The 24509-nt window shown below is 41.2% G+C and overlaps 1 protein-coding gene across 4 annotated transcripts; it reads right to left on the bottom strand.

Moving 5' to 3' along the window:
• Nucleotides 1-3876: 3876 nt before the first annotated feature.
• Nucleotides 3877-24152, bottom strand: RAD51C (RAD51 paralog C). 4 transcript variants are annotated; one of them, XM_037880611.2, is made up of 10 exons: nt 23951-24151; nt 21182-21440; nt 20741-20907; nt 19977-20110; nt 17425-17556; nt 15184-15250; nt 11233-11293; nt 8006-8066; nt 4623-4751; nt 3877-4417 (listed from the first exon to the last, which is right to left on the bottom strand). In XM_037880611.2, exons 1-9 carry the CDS (start codon nt 24066-24068, stop codon nt 4647-4649), a joined length of 1104 nt encoding a protein of 367 aa, XP_037736539.1. In that variant the 5' UTR covers nt 24069-24151; the 3' UTR covers nt 3877-4417; nt 4623-4646. The 4 variants fall into 4 exon arrangements, with proteins under 4 accessions (XP_037736539.1, XP_037736537.1, XP_043387253.1 ...); XM_037880609.2 differs by lacking the exon at nt 3877-4417 and having other exon boundaries at nt 4422-4751; nt 23951-24150; XM_043531318.1 differs by lacking the exons at nt 3877-4417; nt 23951-24151 and adding an exon at nt 21616-21771 and having other exon boundaries at nt 4422-4751.
• Between the last annotated feature and the right edge of the window lie 357 nt (nt 24153-24509).

Here is a 24509-nt window from a genome sequence, read left to right as displayed (position 1 = left end):
CAGTGATTTCCCATTTCTATTTACACATTTCATACCAAATAAAAAAGATGAGCTTAGGAGGAAAGGGGGAAGGATTTTCCCGCGGACAATCTATCAGTGAAATGTTTTACAATCCCATTCTAAACCTAGTCCTAAAAAAGTACATTAATTTTGTAAATGTCGAGAGTGACAAAAGTTAAACTAGTCAACTAACCATGATTATAAATGACTAATCTCATTGGACATGATTTTTTTTTTTCCCAGCACCTCTCTCACTAAATGTCCACATGCTGTTTAGAGTCGGAAACTTTAACATCTCCCTAGGGATGACTTTGTTAACAGAGAGATCACCAAAAAGAGAGAGGTTTTAGAGTAACAGCCGTGTTAGTCTGTATTCGCAAAAAGAAAAGGAGTACTTGTGGCACCTTAGAGACTAATTGGTTAGTCTCTAAAGTGCCAAAAGTACTCCTTTTCTTTTTGCAAAAAGAGAAAGTTCAGCTCAAACCTTCTCCCCTGGCCTGGCTGCCTATTGGGTTCCTCTGTCTTGATTGGTCAGCCGTCACCCTAGCTCATCAGTTTTTATAGCACCACTCCCACTTTCCTCATAGCTATATGGGGTAATAAGACACTTGACTTGGTGAGTCAGCACAGCAGAACCCACTTTCCAGCAGCATCACTTTCTTATAGCATGAAAGCCAGAGAAAAGGACATTTTGGGATAAGAGGATTCAGCTGAGGAATGAGCGTCCAGAATCTGACCACCTGCAGTGCATGCTGCAAACTTTTTATAAAGCTTTCCAACCATAACCAGCTTCCAGGATCCACTGCCAAAGGAAAAAATACTTTAAATTAACCAGTAAGTGAGCTGGTTTCACATTTTAGATTCCTCTTCTCCCCACCACCCCTCTGCCCCGGGGCACTGTATTTCAAATTTTGACCTCAGGAGGGACAGGATGAGCCCCAATAAGAGTTTTGCCATTGACTTAAATGGAGGCACATTTTGATCTCATAACTTGAACCCTGACTCCACATCCACACTTATAGTCAAAACTATTCCACCCCCATGCATTTTAAGTTTATTCTTCTTGTAAGTTAATTGGTTTCTCAGTGCTTCTTAATGAAGAAAATGGTTTTCAAAGCAGAGAACATAGAGAGTCAGGAGGAAATAAATTGTTAATTTTCTCTTCTTAGAATAAAGAATTTCAAAGCAGCATTCTGCTGCTAGATGAGGCACATCACAGACACCATTTTCTTACTGCCAAACCCTGTGGCAGAGATTGGAATTTTGTTGCGGTAACACACTAGCTCCTCACCCCATAGGCAAGTTTAATGTGGTAGTGCCAAACTGAATAATAGTAAACTCAGCCCCATCTTTACAGTTCCTGCATTTAGAGATGACTAGCATTCAAGCAACAAACCAAACAAGCTGATGTTTGTTTTATTCAATGCTGCAAACTTGGTTAGTTAGGATCTTAATTTGTGCAATCATAAAATTCTCCCATGCCTCTTTTTTTAAAGCACACTGCTGCTTTGAAGTAATATACAAAGTGCAACAAAAGATTCCAGCCACACTCACAAGAAAACACCTTGCCATAAACAGAGAGTTCATGGGAGAGACACTGGGCAAATTTTTCTCACTTACGCATGTGTATATCTGGAATAACTCAATGGACTCCAGCGGAGTTTCTGATGCAGATGAGTATTGAATCAGGCCCACTAAGTCTAGTTTTATCTCAGCCATTAAATCCTCTCTAGGGCTAGCTTATATTGGGCATTTTCACTAGTGTAGCTACAACAGCGTAAGTCATACACCGGTGTGGTTTTCTCCAGGAACCTGCCTCCTTCCTCCCCTGGGCCCCCAAAAAAGCAACAACCCAAAACAGCGGAAGCTACTCACAAGACCACGTTGCCTTGAGGGGATGTTCTGATTTGTTAGCCACTAAATTATCACATCTGACACCTTCTAGAGCAATGCAAAAATCCATCAGTTATGAAAACAAAGATGAATTCCTTTAAGCTATCTTTATGTAATATGCACTTTCCGAAAAAATTAATCTGACACCAGAAGCTATAATTTCTTGCAAAAAGCTAATGTTCTGAACCCTTCTACACCAAATAGGTCTCCCTTGATATTTAGGCAACAAAACCATATCAAAATATTAGTGCAAATACATAGACTTGTAAAATCAGAGGGAGTGTATTTAATGATTAGAGGAAGAGATTGGGAGTCAAGAGGCTTAAGTTCTATTCCCAGCTATGCTAGTTAAACTGTGAGACCTTAGACACTTTAATCTTTCTACATCTCAACTTTCCCATCTGAAAATGGGGATGATAATACTTCCATGACTCACCTAGAGTTTGGCGAGACAAGGTGGGTGAGATAATATCTTGTATTGGACCAACTTCAGTTGGTGAGAGAGACTAGCTTTCAAGCTTACACAGAACTCTTCTCTAAGTCATGGAAATGTACTCAGTTTCACTCCTAAATACAAGGTGGAATACGTTGTTTAGGAGTTGTAAGGCTTAATTAATATTTGTAAATGACTAAGATCTTTAGATGAAGAATGCTATGGATGATGTGATCCATTGGCTACCATACTGCATTAGGAGTTAGGATTCTATTCCCAACTCTGCAACTGATCTGTAGTATGACCTTGTGCAAATTACTTTACCTCTCTGTGCTTCTGTTTCCCCTGGCATGCTTTGTCTGTCTTGTCTATTTAGATGGTAAGCTCTTCAGAGGAAGGACTATTCTATGTACAATGCCTAGCATAATTGAACCCTGGTCTCAGGTGAGGTCTCCAAGTGCTACTGTAATAATTGTAATAAAAATAAGTAATAAGCTGAATTTAGCATGAAATATGAGAGAGCTTTAAATACGCCCCTTGAAGATGGAGAAATTGTTGCACACTTTAAGATAGAATAAGGTAAATTAACTGAAACAGAGGGTTTTCTTTTTCATAAGTATCCTTACAGAGTAGCAACCATCAGTATCTACATCAGTAGTAATCCACAGTACTTTTTAAAGTGTTGCTACAAGACCTTTAATCAATGCAGTTTTCCATGTGGCTAAGCAGGCATGCGCACTGTGTCAGACTCCCCCTTCTCTAGCACTGCAAGACGTAGGAAGCTATTATTCCCAAATGAAGCATTTGGTTGCTGACATCAGATGCGGTAGAATCCTTTTGTTTGCCTGTGTTTCCTGCATTGCAATGTTTGTCTGAATCACAAGCCCCGCCGTCTTTCTTCCTCTGCGACGTAACTCTCCCTGATTCATGGATTTTTAATTTTGACAATACTTGATTCTCATGGTGGCACCTGAATATTTTTCCCTCAGTATTTTATTATGCAAATTACATCTAAACACTATAATGATCCAGAAATCACTGTCACTCTCTTTTTCAGCATTTTAAATAAAGGAGGTTTTGTGACTCACATTCAGCACTGAATTTTGTTTCAAAGCTAAGGCAATTTTAGGATGAATTACTAAATTAAACATTATAGCTACTGTCTCCCACTACTTGAATCTCCTATTTAGACTGCTGGCTAGGTTTCCCCAGTAATCATGTTAGCAAGTTCTGTGCTTCAAGGGGGTCAGGTCATACATACATACATACAAAAGCAAATATTTACCACAAGGAGAGTATCTAAACCTTATATAATGCACCCAGATATTATGGTAACCAGCACCCCCATTTTCTTGCAATGATTAATATTTTGAATTGCCATGCAGTCATTCTAGGTTTATTTTCTGTGAGAGAGACCAAATCTTTGCTGCATTTTCAGTGGGTACATTTGTGTTCTTCCCTCCGGTTTAGATTTTGGAGTTGCTAGTACATTGCTGGCTTTTAAGAAAACCATCTCTCTTCTCTAAATTAGGACCACAAACAAAATATGCTCTAGTGATTAGGATCACCATACTAAATCCTTTATTAGAAGAAAGGTAGAACAGAGGCTGAAGACTATCCAGCCATGTAGATTAGACCTCAAATGTTTCCCATTCACCAAGATTGGGTCTTATCCAGTACAGCAGTTCCTATGTCCTTCTGCTCCAGTATGCTCTGACCGTGGCCAGTAACAAATGCTTCAGCTGTTAGAAAGCTTTGATTGGTCTCCAACAGGGACATCACAGTAGTTAAGGGCTAAAGCCCTGATTTAGCACAGCACTTAAACACATTCTTATCTTTAAGCAGGTGATTCAGTTCCATTGACTGAGGCCCTTATCCTGTAGCTTGTTCCATATGGACAGACCACTACACGGAGCCCTACTGAAGTTCAGCTGCACACAGAAGCGAATGCATGATCAAGACTTATGTCATCTGATGTACTGAATTGGATCCCATTGTTCCATGGAGCAAGTGTCTCTCTCTCTCTCTCTCGTGCTCAGACATACAAGTAACAGCAGCTATAATATTCTTCAACTAAAGAAGCTGAAGTCCCTGATTGTAGAAAACATTTATTAGTAAAGCCAAATTAGGTCATAAAAATAAACATTTTAATGGCACTGCCATTGTGCAAACTTGGATATTCTGGGTTTAATATTAAAGTAATTTGGGACACAGCAGTTTTGGATAAAAACAGTCTCTCAGGCTCCCTTGGATGGTGGACCCATGTTTATAGTGCAGACATTTTCATATGTAACACCTTTGTTGAAGTTTATCCTTTGTATCACTGTTTGTCCCCTTCTATCCGTGGCCGTTTTCGAGGGTTAATTTCAACTTCTGCTGGGGTCTGGCTTGGAGGTGGAGGATGCACATCCCGGAAGCCATGAGGCTGTAAGATACAAACAAAACCAACAAAAACAGTGGACCTGACTGTGATCTCAATTACAGTGGTGAGAATCAGGAGTAACTCAAAGTTAATGGAGTGACACCAGTGCAACCCAACATCAGAATCAGGTCAGAAAAATGTAATTTATTTTAGAGAAGTTGTTTAAAGTGTTCCTAATCCAGGCTAAGATCAGAATTATAAGAAAGTTCTTTCATCTACAGGCCAACTAAAAGTAAAATGAGGAGAGAGAGCTTAAAGATATTTTCCTAGCCCCAATCAGGCCATAATTTTCCTTTTGTCACCTATCTCCACTATGGCTATGGAGCACTGCTACTTTGTAAATTAACTTACACTGCCTATTGAATGCCAAATCCTTTGGTTCTTACTCAAGCAAAACTCCCTCGGAAGTGAGACACAAGCACTGAAGGATTCAGTGCTCGAATCACACTTGCACTCAAAAACGGGAACTTTTAAACCCCAGGACAAAAGGTTTGTTTTTTTTAAATCTGAAAATTGCAACAAGACACTACGTTGTTATAGAAAAGCATGTCTGAATCTGTTTTATCAAATTGCTCTGATCATCACTGCAGGAACAAGAGCACTCGTGGCCAACAAATGTGATTTATGGGGCATGATGGGATGTACCTCATCTGCCAAAGCCCAAATGTGGGTCAGAATGTGGAAGTGACCAAAGACACACAGAGGAAAAAAAATAGAGATCTTAGATTGAGGATTAATTGTTTAGCATCAATGGCATTTGCTTTAGGATTAGCTTATGGTTCAGAATTTCTGGATTTAAAAAGTTAACATTCATTTTCTGGACCTCTATTAGTTGTAGTGTTAAGTGTGTGTCTATCAAAGGACGTTTCAGACACATGCATGTGAGGAAAAAGGATATTATACACTATGAAGTGGGAGCCCTTGATTTGGCGCTCTATCCTCCTGTCTCCAGACAGGACAATGCTATGCAGGAAGCATCTCACACTGACCTCTCCAGATAGTTAAGGGTCAGTGCTGACTCTCACACAGTTGTTCTCTTATGGAAGGATTGTGACTACAGTGCAGGGCCTTGGAGAAGGAAAGGGTTTAATCAGGAGGAAATATTGCTGCCTGGATCCTGAATGTTCAGGGAGACACAGAGAGGCAGAGAGCATTTCTGAAGAGTTGACATTTCAGGTTGGTGCAGTGTGAAAAATCACGTAGAATTACTATCAAGTATGTGACTTTTATAAAATCCCAGTGGGTCCTATGCACAAGACCAATTCAATCCATGAAACAAAGGCCAGTGAAAAGGATTTCATTGAACTCCAATCTCTATAGTTCTCGTGTATTTCTAAATGTCTCATCACATACAGTTTGCTGGGGCTTTTTAAATTTTTAAAAAAATAAAAATTAAAAAGGAACAAATAATAAGAGATCCCACAAGGGCAGAACTTATACCATCCATCTACTATTTTTAGCATCTCAACTGTTCTTCTAAACTGTATAATGGGGAACCTTACAGTTTAGTGTTTCACTGCTGCTCGCATCTAATCTCTGCCATTTACCCTCAGCCCAAAGATTGACCTGTAGCCAAGAATTCATTTAATCTAACACACTAGACTCCTAGGTGAAGCATTCCACTAGTTATGTAAGCAGTGGCATGACAAAGTATGAAGTTCTTGGATCCCTTGTGTATGTGTTGAAGGTACTTGGCTTTCAGCCTCGTGCTTTTCAGTCATCAGAGAAGAGATATCATTCTTGTATAGCTTCATGAAGTGTTCTAGTACTTTTAGACAGGGATAACGTGGCCTTGGTGAGTTATTCTTTAATTTATCTCTATTCTACAGGCAGGAGAATCACTAAGGATAGTTAACTTTATAAACCAGTTAAAAGGGAATGTCATCACCAGTCCTGGAGACCTGGAGCTCTTGTGTTCATAGAACTTAAACATTCATTGCCCACTCAGAATTATAGGTTGTGTGTCAGTCTCCCATTGCGAAGCTACATAGTGACAAAATCTGGGAAAGTTAAGTGAAATTTCATGCTGAAATTCATAACACTTAGCATGCTTTACATGTTCAGCATTAAATAATGAATCCACAAAACCCCTGTGAGACAGCTAAGTATTATCCCCATTTTACAAGTGGAAAAAGTGGGGGACAGAGATGTGAACTGACTTGGCAATAACCTGGAGGGGTGTCATTGTCCAGATCAGAACCAGGAGTGCCTAGTTACTAGCCAGTGCCTCAGACCTCACCTTTTTGCCTGTCTGTTTACAGGCATGAAAGTGCCTATAACAGTGTTTCTCAACGACCAGTCTGTGGACCAGCACCGATCTCTGAGATCTCGCTCAAGCAATTTAAGGAAGCTGGTCCCTGGTATCGAAAAGGTTGAGAAACGTTGCCCTATAAGACCAGCTTTTTGTATCTTGGTGCAGATATGTTTGATCACATATTTTGCAGCATTGAATGTCTAACTACTAAGATGATATTTAAGAATAGGTACATAAGATGGCTACCACCAAACCTGAATTTAATGGAAGAAATAGATACAGAATTTATCACTCATGCAATTTATCTATCCTTTGAAGTCTATGCTGAAGAAGTTCAACAATTCTAAAGGACAACGTCTGGATAATCTAAAATTTCAAACAATCTTTGATAACAGTGCACGCCAGAGAGCCACATTTTCAGATTGTATGGATGCATATGGAGGGATGGAGTGGAATTGGTCTATTTTACAAAATAAATCTGACATGAAAAGGCACCTAGAAATATGACTAGAAGATTAAGATATGTTTTAAATGACTTTCTCCCAAGGTTTGTAAATGAAATGAACAAAAACTTTGATTTCTGTTCACTATGAAAACCTCAGATATTATGGACACCATTAAAAATCTGCAAGAAATGCCATGGCAACACGTTACCATGAGCACCTGTGACAAACAATTATTACATGTAGCTACCTAAATGACAACTGAAGAGATGAGTTTGGAATTCATTTAATCTGAACAGAACTTAGATATTATTATTACTTTGTACCTATATAGTGCTTTGGATCTGTACATCTTATAGGACTTCATAAAGGTGAATATTACAACATGTAATTTGTCACTCAGTATTGTATGAATGTGGCTACTTCCAGTATTGTCTTGAACACAATGTTCTAAAGGACCGAATTGCGCCCTCAGAGCTGTATACACCCCTTCTGCAAGCTTCCTTTTGGATAAACTCCTCCTCCCATCTCTGAAGCCCCACCCCAAAATGAATACTAACTGTAATGTGGAAAGGTACAGTCGACTCCTTCTGACTCGGTGATTTGTACAATGTTGCCAACCTGGTCAAACAAAACAGGTTTTGTTAGCATTAGCAAATATACCCTGCTAAAAGATTTAGCAATGTTTCAAAGTGCAATATAAAGCAAACTTTAGGCCTTTAGGGCCAGATTTTCAAAAGAGCACCACATTCAACAGCTCCCATTTAGGTATCTAAATAAAACAGCTATATTTTCAAGAGTTTCACCACTGTTCTCAATGGGAATTCTGGGTGCAAAGCACATTTTCTATTTAGACTGTGAACTCTTTAGGGTGGAGACCTTGCTTCCTTACTTATATGTACGTGAGGTGCTGTTGGCCCTATACAGATAATAATGGAAGTGTTTCACTTCGGAAAGACTGAGTACAATTCTGCTCTACTCCATTAAGCAATAGATTTGGCTTTGCAAAACAGCTGAAAGACAGGTGTAACTGTATCTAGTATGTTCCAACAAGCTGGAAAACAAACAAGGAGTTTTATCCCAGATGTTTCTCAGGTTTATACATATAATGTAGAGGCTAGGACACTGGATTAGAACACAGCAGACATTTGTTCTATTCCTAGCCATACCACTGACCGACGCAACTTGGAGCATATCACTTACTCCTTCTGTGCCTTTTCCCCCTCCCACTCTTTGTCATTCTTGTCGATTTAGACTGTAAGCTCTCTACAGCAACTATCTCTGTACTGTATTAGTACAGTGCCTGGCACAATGGAACCCCAGTCGTGGCTGGGGTCACTATATAGTACTGTAATACCAAAAAAATAACTAGAAAATATCTAAACAGCAAGAGATTTTGTCCCACCAGCCCTGGGAATGCATACCTCCCCAAAGCTTACACCCTCCCTTGAGAAACATAAGGAAAAAGTTCTCCCTTGCAACAATTTGTCACCTTCCACACTGCGATACCCTGCCAAGAATCCTGTTAATTATTTTTAGGGTTTTTTTCTCCCTTAGGTGCCATTCTATTAAAGAGCACGTAATTACAGCCTAAGGAAGAGTGCCACTTCATATTAACTATATAGGGAATTCCTCAGAATATTTAAGTGTAGGCTGTACTTTACAAAATAGCCTAAATCTCAAGCAGCATAAGCCATGTTTTTATGGCATTCAGTTGGAGTTCTGCTAGCTGCCTCTGAGTCAACTGGGTCTGTTCTCACAGCAACAAGCCCCACTGTAATTAAGCACTGAAATTTCCAGGACTGGCAGGGTGGAAAGAGAGGCAGGTATCATGTTTAACCAAAGCATAATGGACAAGGCAGGAGTCACATGAGCTCTACAACAACAGCTACAGAAACAAGGATAGCAAAGCCTACATGGATTGTTAGCTATATCTGGATCATTTACAGATACAGCAGAATTTGTTTATTGCAGTTTGTTGCATGTCTAAAATAGTCAACAGCACTCAAAACTGTGATGGCTTTGCAGGTCACTCATAAGGAGATGCATGCCACATATAAAGGCAAAGAAGAATGTTGTTCTATGCATACTGACCCCTTCTGCTTTCTTTATCTGCTAAATATATCACAGTCGTTCCAGTGGATTCATGAAGGAGGCAGGCCTCACAGTCAAAATGTCACTGCAAACTTTATTTTCAGTGAGTATTTATGATTAAGAACTTTTGTTCCATCAGGAGTCCACATGCTGATGCAGCTTCCCTCTTCCTAAGGGCTTTTTGGCTGATCAGGGATGTCAAGTTAACTCCAAAACAAAACAGCCTGGTGTAATCACTCCATGTCTCTCACAAATGCAGGAAAAAAATTCACAGCTCTCTCTCCACAGTTTAAAAAAAACATCAATAACAAAATCCCAACAGCTGGTCTAGTTTGTTCATTGTTTGCAGAGGATTAGGGAGTAGAAGGGAGGTTTCATGCTGCCAAAGTTATATCTACACACTGATATTATGTGCAAGACAAAGTCAAGCGAGCAGATAACAGAAGTGGTGGTGGTGGAAGTCACATTGCAGCATTCAGAAAGAAAGTTGAACTGCTCCCTGGGTGGGTGGTGGAAGTCATCCTTTTTGTTTTGAGCCCTGAAGGTTCCCCCTCAATTTCCCACCATCTGTCAGGAGGAGAGCTAAAGGGAGATCTTCAGAAAGGAAAGGGGTGCTTCAGTTTTTAGTAGGGAGATCCTGCTTTAGGAGGCAGAATGGTCCAATGGATGGGGCCAGGGAGTGGGAGGCAGAAGATCTTATTCTTAATTAGTTTTATTGCTGTAATGCCTAGTCATGGACCAGAACGCCATTGTGCTAAGTCAATGGTTCTCAAACTGTGGGTCGGGACCCCAAAGTGGGTCACGAACCCGTTTTAATAGGGTCGCCAGGGCTGTCGTTAGATTTGCTTGGGCCCAGGGCCAAAGCCTGAACCCCACCACCCAGGGCCAAAGCCTGAGCCCTACCACCCAGGGCTGAAGCCAAAGCCCAAGCTCCACCGCCCAGGCTTTGGCTTTGGCCCCCTCACCTGGGGCAGTGGGGCTTAGGTGGGCTCAGGCCTCAGTCTCCCATCTTGGGGTCATGGAGTAATTTTTGTTGTCAGAAGGGGGTCACAGTGCAATAAAGTTTGAGAACCCCTGTGCTAAGTGCTGTACACTGGCTTGCCCAAAGTCACACAAAACTTCTTTATGCATCAGTTTCCCCACCTGCAAAGTTTGTCCTGTTTTTTTTTTTTTTTTTTTAAATACAGGTACTCTACTCCCGCCAGCCTGGTGTGATCCCACCCTGCTGGCATCAAACACCACCACTATGCATTTCATAGAATATGGCATACCATGCATGAGGTCAAAAGAGCTTAGAAGTGCAAGAACACTGTTCCCACCCCACTATCTTATTTAGTGAAGCTTTTTGAGGTCTATGGATGAAGAGAGCTGTAAATGCCAAGTACAGTCTTTTATTATCCATCAGTCTCCAAATTGCTCTTGAGGCTGATGTCACCAGACTGACATTTTGATGCTACATGACATCCTGTCAAAAACACAGTGTAGCGCTGCAGCATACTGATCACATGGGGAGGGAGGAGTTTGTCAGAAAGGTGACCACCCTACTGACGGCTGACCTAGAACCGTTGTAGTATTCCTGGGCCCTACCAAACTCAGATTCCACTTGGCCACTCGGTTCAACCTGAAATAGATTCTCAAATATAAGATGCAGTAGGCACACTTGGTAAATTTACTAGCCTGTACTTTCACTTACCTCTGTTTGTTCTCCCAGTGGAAGATTAAACGGATGGTAGCAGCATGTCCCCAGCTTTCTCCTGAGACAAAAAAAAAAAAAAAAAAAAAAATCCCACATGCTGCTTTATTGTTTCCTACAATGCATTAGCATCAATAAATTTAACAGCAAATAAAAAAAAGTCATTCCTCCACAAAGATGATTAAACACACAAACAAAAAGTGATCTGACTTAATACCCCCAGAAATAAGTGTATAAGGATCTCTTAATTATTTTACCAGTTTATAGGGTCAAGGAATAAAATCTACTCCCCTGGATTTTTGTGTGTGATTTTAAGATTGAAGCAACACCTTTATATTCAGAAAAAGGTTTTATATACATTTAGCAAGAAGACAGACACTCGTGATAGCATGAAAGTATGACTAAGAGGAGCTTTCCCATCTTTAGAGAAAAAAGTGGTTATATGGCAGCATCTAAGTTCAGGGCAGCTATAATCTGGCTCTCAATTCTATTTGTAAACACACAAACTTTGCTATTTTCCTCCCAAAATCTTGGATCATAAAAAGGGAATATTATGACCATTAAAGTGCTTAAGACTGTTATGCTAAATCCTCCATTTCTGACCCCTCTTCTGACTTACTCAAGGAGTAGAATGCTCAGAAACTTGAGAAATTGGGGAAATTGCCTCATTTCAAGGGAAGGTTTCAGAGTAACAGCCGTGTTAGTCTGTATTCGCAAAAAGAAAAGGAGTACTTGTGGCACCTTAGAGACTAACCAACTTGTAGCTCACGAAAGCTTATGCTCAAATAAATTGGTTAGTCTCTAAGGTGCCACAAGTACTCCTTTTCTTATTTCAAGGGAAGTAATCCCATTATTTCTGTTTACATCCAACCACAAGCTGAAATGTGAATCAATTTACAGATAGCACCAGCAGATGTTTTTCTTTATATGTTCCAGGAAACATTCTTAGTCAGAAGATGGATTGGATTTTAAAACAGTCATCTGGTTAAATACTGCAAGCATCCCCTATTCATCCCAACGCAACCCCATCACTTCTGAGTCGAGCTAGTATATTTGTCTGTCTCTGACCTGTCACCAGTCCCACCCCATCACATCTTCATTACTGCACACAGAATGGGGAAAGCAATATAACTCTGAAAAAAGATCCTCAAATTAAATAGCTTAATACATCTAGGCCCTCAAGGCACCTTGCCGGACCCCACTCCATCATCTCTATGCCAAAGCAAGATTTAAGGTTGTGTTTCTTGGACATGGTTCTGAACTGGAGGTCAGAACAGGAGTTTTTCAAATGGGTACAATTTCCATTTTAACAACATTTCCATGCATATTTAATTTAAAAATGACAAAATGAGATGCTTCTGAGTTAAACTGGCTGCAGATTAATATTGGACCTAAAGGATAAGTATACCACATAAAAATGTCTAGGGACACCCAGCTTAGCTCTCAGCAGTAGGAAAGAAAGCTGCCCCCTTCCCAGAATGCTCCTGACCTAGTATCTTGCAGCATCTGGGTTTTAGTCATAATTTAGGGCTTCCCTTCCACTAGGAAACTGAACAACACTTTAGGGATTAAAGCTCTTGTGAACTCTTGAGATTTTCTAGGGCCTACTAATCAATGAAACAACATTCAGTGTGGGAGACAGAAGACAGACAACCAGAGGCAGCAGGGCTGAAAATCACTGACTTAGATACAAATAGATTATATTCTACCAAGCCATCACTCTTTGGCTGTAACCAACATCTGAGGAACAAGTTTACTTTAGCCTCATTGTGAGACCATTGCCATAGATGTACCATCTACACAATGGTTCTCAACCAGGGGTACAACTACCCCTGGGGGTACGCAGATGTCTTCTAGGGGGTACATCAACTCATCTAGGTATTTGCCTAGTTTTACAACAGGCTACATAAAAAGCACTAGCAAAGTCAGTACAAACTAAAATTTCATACAGACAATGACTTGTTTATACTGCTCTAATACACTGAAATATAAGTACAATGTTTATATTCCAATCAATTTATAATTATATGGTAAAAATTAGAAAGTAAGCACTTTTTCAGTAAGCAAGTAGTTTTTAAGTGAGGTGAAACTTGGGGTACACAAGTCAAGTCAAACTCCTGAAAGGGGTACAGTACTCTGGAAAGGTTGAGAACGACTGATCTAGAGGGCCTTCAAATCACTCTCCTAATTCTCTACTGCAACACTTAAAATAGGTGGATCTACAGAATAAATACAAATCAAATTGCACACAGCCTTGTGCCACTTCAGAACCCTCAGCCTCTGAGCTACAGTTGCTTAAAATTGAAATGTGGCTGAGCAGAGGCCCTCTTAGCCTGAATATTTCACCAGCTGAGGACAAACCTTCACTGTAGCAGAAGATGCAATTTAGTTTAATAAATCTATATGGCTGCACACATATTTAGGGCAGACATACAGTTTATGTCTTCTGCAATGGGGAGGCTATGTCACATCAGAAGATCCTTAATTTCAAACTGTGCACGAGACAGTTTGACACACCTTGGGAATATCACCTAAATGGACTCCTTCCACATTCTTCACTGTCCCTATGATCCAGTAAACAGACCAGTTTTCCAAACACTGGCTGTAAAACAAGGTTAAATCTATTAGCTTTAATTCATTTTGTAGGCAGAAAGGCTGCCAAAAATAATGACTACAGCTGAGAGCAGGAGGTAAAGATGACAAAGGGTCAGATACTGAAAGCAAGGTCTTTATCTGCATGCACAGTTCAAAATCCAATGTTGTCCAGGGAGATGCCTTGTATTTGTTCATTTTATCTTACTTCTGTCCCAAACAGTTCAAGGGCTGAAAATACATTGGGAACATCTTTCCCTCCCGCCTCCCTCTGCCCCCTTGAATAATCAAGAGAATCATTACTTGATTCACAGAAGGTGAAGCTGTATGCAGAGAATGTTCCCCCTTCTAACTGCAACATTAAATATAATATTAAGTTACAACATAAACCAAGAAAGACAGGAAATTTAAAGCTTAATTAGGCCAAATCTCCATCCTTCCAGCAAACTGTTCCAGTCTGCCCTATAAGCACAGTAGACAGTCCCATACAGATCATTCTGCTTATGGGATAGACCAGAGTGATTTGTATGGGTATCTTTCCTCTGCTTATAGGATAAATCAAAGTAGTGTGTCCCATACAAAATCTCACCACCTTTTCATGATTACACAGGGTGAAGGACAGGTTATCGGATGGTTCCAATGTGTGCACCAAATCTGAAACACTTTTGGAAACTATTAATGAGTACAGTTTCAAAGGTTTACTTTGCCACTGTGTTTGAATATATTTAGGGGTGGGGATAGGAAGTTCTCAGGCAATTGTAGGGAAAGAAAATGAAAGCATGGTGGGGCCATTAGCCCTTATGTCTTTGTGGGACATGCTTCAAGATATTAGCTTCAGATTCTGGAAACTAGCTACTGTACCCATTTAGTATAGATTTGCTGCTCTATTATCTCCCCTCAAGAAGCAATTCAGTCAAATTCAGGAGTCCTAACAAAGCTAATTTCAGGTTTTAGTATAAAACATTACTTGGAGTTAAAAAAGGAGAGGGGAAAAAGGCTCGAACTAGTAACATTCACAATCTGCAACTTAAAATATTATAAAAATCACTTTCAAAACAAAATTGTAAACAAATAAGAAGTAAATCCTTTTTTAGGCTGGGATCTCAGATGCCATATTTGATCTTATAATTTGTTTTAAAAGTAGCAACTGAGGCCTGCAGTGAAAACAACATGGCTTGTTGTATTTCAGGTCTCTCTAGCAGCAGCAGTAAATCATCTCAGGTTCAGGTAATTTTACTGCCAATGCTCAGGATTTTCCTGCAGCCACAGAAATTACAGCCAACATTTTCAGGTTTTTGTTCATGAAAAACAAACATTCAAAGGATAATGTAATTTTCAACTTGCTGGCTAAACACCTACCTAAAGCAGGTACCAACATTGACTGACTTTGTCCAATCCTTGTTGTCATTTGATTTGTCAAAACTACCTAAAAAAAAAAAGAGAGGGGGGAGCAGGGGAAAGAGAAGGAAAAAAAGAAAAATACAGGGAAACTGTCATGTAAGAAAATAAAAAACTGATTTTCCAAGTTTGCATCAAGAAAAGCTATATTAATAATCTAATGCTGCCATTATTACTCAAGCAAGACTCCCACTGACTGCAATGGGACTTTTGCACAAGTAAAGAGAGGCTGGGAACATTTATGGTATCACTATCCAAAGCAGATTAGTAGAACTCTGCAAAAATATTTTAAGTCTCCTAGGGAGAGGGGATTGCTCTCATTCAGGACTGCAACTCTAAAGCTAAACCTTCTTGTCATCCTAGATGCACAAACATCATACAAGCTGTTACGTTACACAGACATCCAAACAGTAGTTAGCACAAATTCTGCTATTCACATGCATAGGCCCTTTGGCACAGGGGCAGACATCACCCAGTGTACCATAAATGTACAAAGTGTGCATGTGCTCAGCAATTAGCAGAATCCCTGCAGCTCCTAGTCTAAAAATGCGCAAGTAGGTACAATACAAAGCAATACGCAGGAGAACAGACAGAGTGGGGGAGTGTTGTTACAGCATGAATCTTTGTAGGCGGCTCACAGACAGTCTAGATTAGATTCCTGGTAGAATGGAGGTAGTGGTGGGGAAAGAGATAAAAAAGGAGCAAGGGAGGTAACAGCTGACTTGATACACTAGATTTGGTAATTTTGCAGATATTCTTCATTGTAATGTTCATTTCAGTTTACTGAAAAAACCAGCACCTATCCCAAACCCAAGGTTTTTCAGTGTTTGGTTTTATTACTGCTGTGCAATTCTTGCCTGACTAGTTAATTAATTACACGACTTCCTATACATTGTGATTTATCATTTCTTTAGGAAGGGATGTTTGTGCTGTACCGCTTCCCTGTTCAATAAAACAAAATATATACGTATCATTTGGGTGAAGGAAAGAGACCTATATGATTAAAGCTATTCTCTTTCAAGTTCACGAGACAACTAATGTATGGGCTGGATGCGAATATGAGAGAAAACTCTACAAAATACAGTCACATAATACATGTATCCCCTGGTGCGTACATATGAAGGAAAGCCCTTCATAATTCATGTGTGTGGCTTACTGTCATCAGCAGGCACAAATGTGTTACACTGGCAGAATGCAGCTATGCTCTTTTCCTTCCTGTGGTTATCTAAGGAAACACAGGGGGAGGATTTATTTTTAGCAGTACAGACAAAAGCCAATTGCATGACAGCATTCTGGATGACAAGGAATCAAGTCACCTGGAAATTGTGTGGACAAGCACCATTTTGAGACTGTGGAAGCTTTAATTCCTGAACAATGCTTCCCTGTGTTGTAAGGTCTCAAAAAACAGCCCTATATTTAGCTGTAGCTCCTGAGTGCCATCTGCTGGCTAGATGGCTGCACATTTGCAGACTTTCATACTGAGCTAAATGATGCAGAAACAATCTACAGGCAGGAAACTATGAGTTTCCATGGATGCCAGAGCAATGAGCCAAACCACAGCAAAGAAAGTGGTTTTCCTCCCTCGATGTGGTCCTTTCATGAAAACAGTGGTTTTTTCCAAACCAGTAGGCCCAATCTAAGACAAATTAAGGATTCCTACTTTATTTAAATGTGCGCACACATGTGGGGAGAAGCTGAAGGAAGGCACAAGCTCTAGCTCTCCTTTTTCCAGGTGTTTTTAATAAGAGAAGCTACCAGTGACAAAAGACCAGTTCAGCTGGGCGGAATTAAACATCTGTGAGAAGAACTTCACTTTAAGTGATGTTTCACTGTAACAGAAAACAGCTGCCATGGGAAAACATTCCCTTTTGACCTTACTGATGGTGGTAGACCCTCTTCTGCACCCCCTCCATCTCTACAAGGTATAAGCACCACTTGGGTCCTCTCAGATGGAGAGGGCATGGTCAGCTTTGTGTGTCTTTGCCCCTTCCCTCCACAGGTTAGCTATATTGCTATTAACAGATGGTTGTTAATATCCAGCTACTGTATCTGTTAACAGGCGCAAACAAGCTTTAGTTGCATGTCTGCAGTTTTATTTTGCTGTTTTCAGGCAGCAGATAACCGCATTAGTAGTGTCCTGTTGTGTACTTTGCATATTGTAAAACTGCATCTCCTTTGACTCAACCTCACCCCCAAACTCACAGCTAACTTATGGGCATTGGCTATGCTGATCAACTGTTGTGCTAAGCCATTCAGAAGCCGCGTTCGCAGTGAGAGGTCCTCAAAGTCATGGCGAAAAGGAAAGGCAATTCCATCCACAATAACCAATCGGACCTAAACATAGAAAGCAAAAAAAAAAAATGGTGTTAAGCTTGTATCCTATAAACTAGTGATGACACCTGACAGAATATGTCAAGTGTGTCAGAATCCATTTCATATAAAATAAATAAAGTCTTATATTTGCTATCTATATGTGCCCAATAACACACTAAGATAAAAAGCTGGACAAAAGTAGTGATTGAGAATGGAAACTGAGAAGAGAAAGTTAAGCATCAGTTGTTACTTTTCAGCCTACTCAACTTGAACTCCTATTATTTTAATTTCACCCTCACAAAACAGGATGAACTTCACTGTTAAAGTAACTCATCAAGGTACTGAGGCTGTAAGCAGAGATCAAGCTTGGAAACATGAATTTTAACAGAAATTTACAGATATACTAGGCACTACGCTATGGAGTTCAGTGTCTGTCTCCCCTGTAGATGTTTGCTTTGCTGAACAGTTTCTTTTGGAGCGTGCATTAGCTAAAACTAGAAAACAAACACTGCTACAGGCTCATCACCATCCATAGCAGATGAGGATTTTGATTTATTCCAGTTTCATTTGCAATAGCTGTTATGGTCAAAATTGCTTCAAGTATAGGAGGGAGACCTGGTAGTCTTGTATTGTTCAAGTGCCTGGTTGCTAAAACTGCACAATCATGGGATTCTGCAAATTCTTGCATTACTGGGCAAGGCAAGAGCTTGAAAATGACAATGGGAAAACCTTGTTGTTGCACTATTGATTTAACACATCACTGGAAAATAGCTTTAGGGCTGGAACGTACAAGCCTGCAGCAAATGTCACTTTGGGAAATGGCACTGGGAATCCGACAGGAAAGAAGAATTTGAAATGGGAGGTGGAGCTGAAATCATCAGAATTAAAACAAGACCCTCTTGCTTTCTCTCATTTTTCCCCTGGGATTCTCTTTCACAAGATTTTAAGTGTCTGTCTGCTGCCTCATATTGGCTATAAAATTCACTCCTGCCCTTACAGGAATGAGCAAATCAGTTTAACAGTACAATAATCCAGTAGACTAGAAAGGTGAATTGTATTATCCCATCTACATGCCTATCAGATTAATAGATACTGAGGTATGACGGTAATTTACCAGATTTATTTCTATTGCATTTGTTACAAAATTAGCAGCACTGTGGGTTTAAGGCACTCAAAATAGACAATAACCTAATCTTGATAACAGTTGCCCTGTCCACACCACGGCAAACCCATTCAAGCTGAAGTTGTTTTTATGACTATAAATCATAGTCTTCTCTTTAGTGTAAACAGTACCTATGGAGGTAAATTACACTGCTGCCCACCACGGCTATCTGAAAAAAGGATCCATGTCATTCATAATACAAAATAAAGTTAGGAGCTGTTCTGGAGTTCCCAGACTGTCTCTTAGCTCTGAGGCTGCATGGAGAGATTGGGCCAGTTTTAACACAAAATGGCACTGCCACTGTCTGTTAGGTCACATATTAGGCTGCAGAAAGAATCACCAGAGTGTCTTGTAGTTCCCAACCATCAGAATATCAGATTCAAAGCCAAGCATCACTAATCTGCACAGATGGCACAACAGAATGGCAGCCCTTTGCTACTGTGCTAATGAGGCTGTGCGCTCTCCTGGGTGGCCAGCACAACAAGGCAGCTTTAGTACCTGGCAAAGAGAGGGCAATACCAGAGGCAAGTACACTCTGAGCACAACTAAAACTAAAAAGATCATCCAAAAATGGAAAATGAAGTATTAGACACAACCCGTATCCTGGATAACATTCCTAAACAATAGTCATTTGTACTCTGTTACACGGAGTCACAGAGCAGCTTGTTGGGGAGAGATTTGCCCTGAAGAATCTAAAAATCTTGAAAGGAGGTGGAGGAAATCTGCATTACAATACTGCTACACTCAGAACCTAGGCAACTATTCAGCAGTTGTCCACTATACAATTAAGCTGCATGCTCAAGTTGCTCATAGCAACAGGAAAGAGTCAGCCTCTGGCTGCCAAGATGCTGATGGGTTCTTTTGGTGATGGATTCTGTCCTTGGAGGAGAAAACTAGCACTATGTCATCCTGGCATCGTTACACCGTGTTGATGAAGTGCAAACATGACCTAGAGATACATTTTCCAAGGGCATCTGTTGCACTAAGAATATGTAGTATTTGTGGTGTGGTGCCTCAAGAGTTGTAGCATTAGGATGGAGATTAAGCAGGTTAAAAGGAAGGAAATTATTAGGAAGAGGAAACTGGTAGCAAGAGTTGAGAGAGAAAAAAGCAGCACAAATTTTTACATCTGAGGTTTGGCAGCAGCCAAATCTCAGTTCCCAGGTTCATGGTCTGCTTGGAACCTCAGATGGATATGCCAATGAACAAACCCTCAATGTCTTCAATACATCTCCAAATACGTAAGGCATCTTTCATCTAAGTCTGCAGTAATCCTTACCTTTGAGTGCTCTGAAAGGAAGTCTGGGAGGAGGTAGACCTGTGCTAGCAGCTCTGTGTAGTCATGACAACGGAAGTAATAGATATGAGAAAGAATACTTTCAAGGGAGAAAGTCTCCAGGGATTTTTGAAAGTCTGGGTGGGGGAGAAAAAAAAATCTGTGCTCAACACATTATTACTGTCATCATTCCTCCAACTCCTGTCTCCAGCACCTAACAACAAAAACAACATTTGAAAATTTGTAAAACAGAAAAAGGAAGTTATCGGTCAACAATTAAGAGTGGAAAGAAATTTCCTTTCCAGCTGGCTAGAAAGTGGGCAGCACAATCACCTTCTAGAAATTGTATCAGAAGCGGTCTCAGGATATGCACACACATTCACTGAAACCTGCAGAGAAGACTGCTGCAAAAATGAAAACTAAGTTTAAAAAAAAAAAAATTTGTTCAGTAATGTAACTGTCAAGCCAGCTGACCAAAATGACACTAGTCAAAATTAACCAGACAATATTTAATGTGTGGGTACTAACTCATGTGATATAGGTGTCCCCTCAGATCTGTTAAACATCACCAAGTTCTTTGCTCAATGTGGTCCTAATATTCATATGCCAAGGCTGCTGGACCTGACACCTTGTCCTCCTAGCTTTCTATATGCAAAATAAAGCTTTTAAATGTAATACAACTTGCCTACATTTAATTAGTTTCGCACATACACCAGTATAAGAATGTTAGCCTATCATACTGAAAGGAACACAGCTTGGTAATATACCTTCTTCCTGATGTGTTTCAGCAATAAGCTGGCAGTGCTGAACACAGGCAGTTGCAATGTCTACCACTCTGTCTACCATAAAGCTTCCCTCTGTATCAATGAAAACTGCTTCTCCAGCAAGCCCCCCAAAACATTCTGGAATCTGCACATCTACTGCCAGCTGCATACTGTCAGAAGAAACAAAAAGAGTTAAAGATAGAAGGATAATTAAATAATAATATGTTATTGTCTACAATCCCCCACTCCCAATTTATCTCAAAAGTGACAGTTAGTTCTGGTGAGGGGTAAACCGAGCAGGAGATATTACCAATACCAAGATCTTTCTGTAATACACCATGGAATCTGCGGTTGCAGCCATAACAACAAGAGTAAAAGAACTTTGGTCCTAGTTACATTCAGTATAATTAGATTCCTAGTTGAACAGAGGTAATATAAAAATACCATAACTGGGTTTTCCCAACACCTGGTGCTCCACAGATCTCCGTGATTTTTGTTAGTTGCACACCACCTCCCAGAATATCATCTAGCGCTGAACAGAAGGTGATTATGAAGCCCTGTGATTGTTCTTGTTCCAAGAGTTCTAGTGCTGTGCACTTCCCAACAGCTTCAGGTTCAGCAGCAGTCTTTGTTGCATTACTGTGACATTCTCTTCTTACAATTTGCAAGGTTTCTAGTGCCTCCTCTTTAGAGATTCCAATTTCTGAAAAAATAAAAGCATGGGACAGTATATTTTTTACAAACAACAGGTCCCAGTATAAATAGAGAAGACAGTTTCTGCTGGATTTATAGGCTCTGCAATTAGACCAGTTAAAAAGACCTGCCAAAAAGCATTAATATTTTTGGATTAATGATGGAAACAGACTACTCATGCTTACCTATTTTCATTCTTTGGAATTAAAAACTAGTGGCCTGATTTTTAGAAGTATCAAGGACTCACAAATCCCACTGAAGTCAATGGAAGCTGCAGGCACTCAGCCCCTCTGAAAAATCAGATCACAAATTTCTTCTTCCAATCATTTAACACCAGCTTTCTTTAATATTCATTCTCTTTTGGTGATGACAGGATTTTTTTTTTCAGAAGATAAATGTTCATATCATGGCCAGAAAAGAGACTGACTACTGGTTTCTATCCCACTAGAAGCTCATCACACCAACATGACACCACTAATAAGATCTGCAGGAGCTGAACCAAACACAAAGGAAGTGACTCCAACAGCAATTAATGTGGTTTGTTCAAGTTCAGGTGGGAGTGTGCATGCCAAAGAAGGGACCTCCAAATGAGAGACGAGAAGTGACCTATGTCATAGATTTCGATGGGACCTGGGAGGACAAATTTCCTGTTGTCACATCATCAGGGACTAATGTAGTAAGTTACTGCTCACTTGAAAAAACACATCTTCTGGTTAATGGGTTCAGAATCACAGGTAATAAAGACAGGTTTCAGAGTAGCAGCCGTGTTAGTCTGTATCCGCAAAAAGAAAAGGAGGACTTGTGGCACCTTAGAGACTAACAAATTTATTTGAGCATAAGCTTTCGTGAGCTACAGCTCACTTCATCGGATGCTCTAAGGTGCCACAAGTCCTCCTTTTGTTTTTACAGGTAATAAAGTAGTTTTAACTAAATGACAGTGACACCTAGTGGTCATAAGCAGCAAATAACACAGAAGCATATTCAAGGGCCTAAGACTATTTCAAATCCAAGTGAAGTTATACACAGTAATGGAACAATGCAAGATATATTAATATTTCTGATAAACTGCCCACCAACTAAAAGGTATATTTATTTCACTTTGATCAGAGAAAAGATAAAAGCTGAGATAATATATTTCATACATTTATCTTAGTGGATTGGAAGATCTATTCTAGTTTCTTGTGATCTTTACCTTTGTAACCAATTTCACACCCCTTTACTTGCTTTAGAATAGTGGTTCTCAAACTTTTGTACTGGTGACCCCTTTCACATAGCAAGCCTCTGAATGTGATCCCCCTAATAAATTAAAAACACGTTTTTGTATATTTAACACCATTATAAATGCTGGAGGCAAAGCGGGGTTTGGGGTGGAGGCTGACAGCTTGCAACCCCCCATGTAATAACCTTGCAACTTCCTGAGGGGTCCCAACCCCCAGTTTGAGAACCCCTGGTTTAGAACCTGAGATGTGTATGTGTGGGGGTAACCTGTTACAGCTCTCCTTTCTCAGTGTCTCGTTTCCATTTAGTTCTCAGCAAAAGCAGGATCCTCTGTCAGAGTCAGATCCTTTTTACTGAGATATAGGTAAAAAAAATTAAACATGGGAAAATGTTTTGCTTTCACTTCTTCAGACTTGTATGAAGACTGGATGAGATAAGACCATCCTCTCAGGGAGTCCAACCACAATACTTGAGCACTGCTGAAGTGAAGTGCTTTAGACACATGAACCAATTAATTAAACTAGCCAGTTGTTAAAACCCCATTCTTACCAGCAAGGTGTTAGCCTGGTTTCCCATGTAGGCAGGGGAGCTCTGTTAATAATCAATTCTCAAAATCACAGAACAGACTGGGGGAATTGGGGGAGGACATTGAAAGGAGCCCCAAGAAAAGCCCTAGGATAGGGTGACTGAAGATGAAACCTGGGCTGTGGTGTTGGGGGATGGAACAATGAGGGGAATCCCAGCCTGTGGGCCCTAAGAGAGGAAGCTCCCAAGACGAGAGAAGTGGGGAGGTCCTTGGATGGAGGGGTGCTTGGGGGTGGCTCAGGGTGACACTGGGTCTGTAGAGAAGGGTCTTGGGGAGGACGAAAATGTGCCTAGAGGGTAAGGAACATAAGTGATGGCACTAGAGGTGCTGGGGGTGCTTCTGTACCCCCTGGATTGAAGTGGTTTCCATTATATACAGGGTTTACAATTTGGCTCTCAGCACCCCCACTATAAAAACTGTTCCAGCCAGCACCCCTGGTAAGGATTTAGAGGTCTTGGGGAGAGAACGCCGGCCTGGGGGTGAGAGAGGCTCGTTGGGGGCGCAGATGGGACTTTAGAAGAAGCTACAGAGTGAGTAGACGGTCCGGGTCTGCTGGGAAGGGGCAGTCAGGGCGTGTGCAGGCCTGGGCTGGGGAAGAGTAGGGGTGCGAAGGGAGAAAGCACCGCCGGTGAGCTGGAGCTAGAGACGTGGGGTCGGCGCCCTTGGGGGGCGGGGGTGAAACCAGACCCCTCCCCCAATGGGTCTCAGTCCGGTACCTTTGCTGAGCTCGCAGGGCCCGATCTCCAGCAGCTCCTGGGCCGTCTGGAAGCCGGCTCCGATGAGCTTAGCCCTGAGGCCGGGGGCTAGGGGAAAGCTGCCCACATCCCGCTGCATGGTCCCCAGGCTGCGCCCAAAGCCTCCAGACCTCTAGGCCTAGGCTCGGCTCGGCTCCGCCCCGGCCCGGCCCGCCTCCGCTCCCGCCTCGGCCAGTCCCCTCCCACCGACCCGGGATGACGCTGGCGCTGCCCTGTCTAGTTTTAGCTGCGGCCCTAAATCCTTTTCCCGCGCTCGGCCCGCGGCTAGCGACTCGGGCCGGGCAGCAGGGAGCCTCTACTGCCGGGGGAGGGCGCACGGTGCGGGCCATGAGGCGCTCAGCCTACTCATACTGGCCCCCAGCCTGGGTGCGTATAGCGGGGCCCAGGTCAGGTGCCAGTGGGTGGCTGTGGCCTTAGTCACAGATTAGGTTGGGCACCCCTGAAAGAGGGGCAGCCTTAGGTGCTGCTTGCCTCCGGCCCCCCAGCTTTTGAGACATATCCGTTTCCCCACAACCTGTGT

Source organism: Chelonia mydas, chromosome 17 (genome assembly GCF_015237465.2).
Source record: "Chelonia mydas isolate rCheMyd1 chromosome 17, rCheMyd1.pri.v2, whole genome shotgun sequence".
Lineage (NCBI taxonomy): Eukaryota > Metazoa > Chordata > Testudines > Cheloniidae > Chelonia > Chelonia mydas.
Note: the sequence above shows the minus strand (reverse complement) of the source record. Positions and strands in the feature narration are given on the sequence as shown.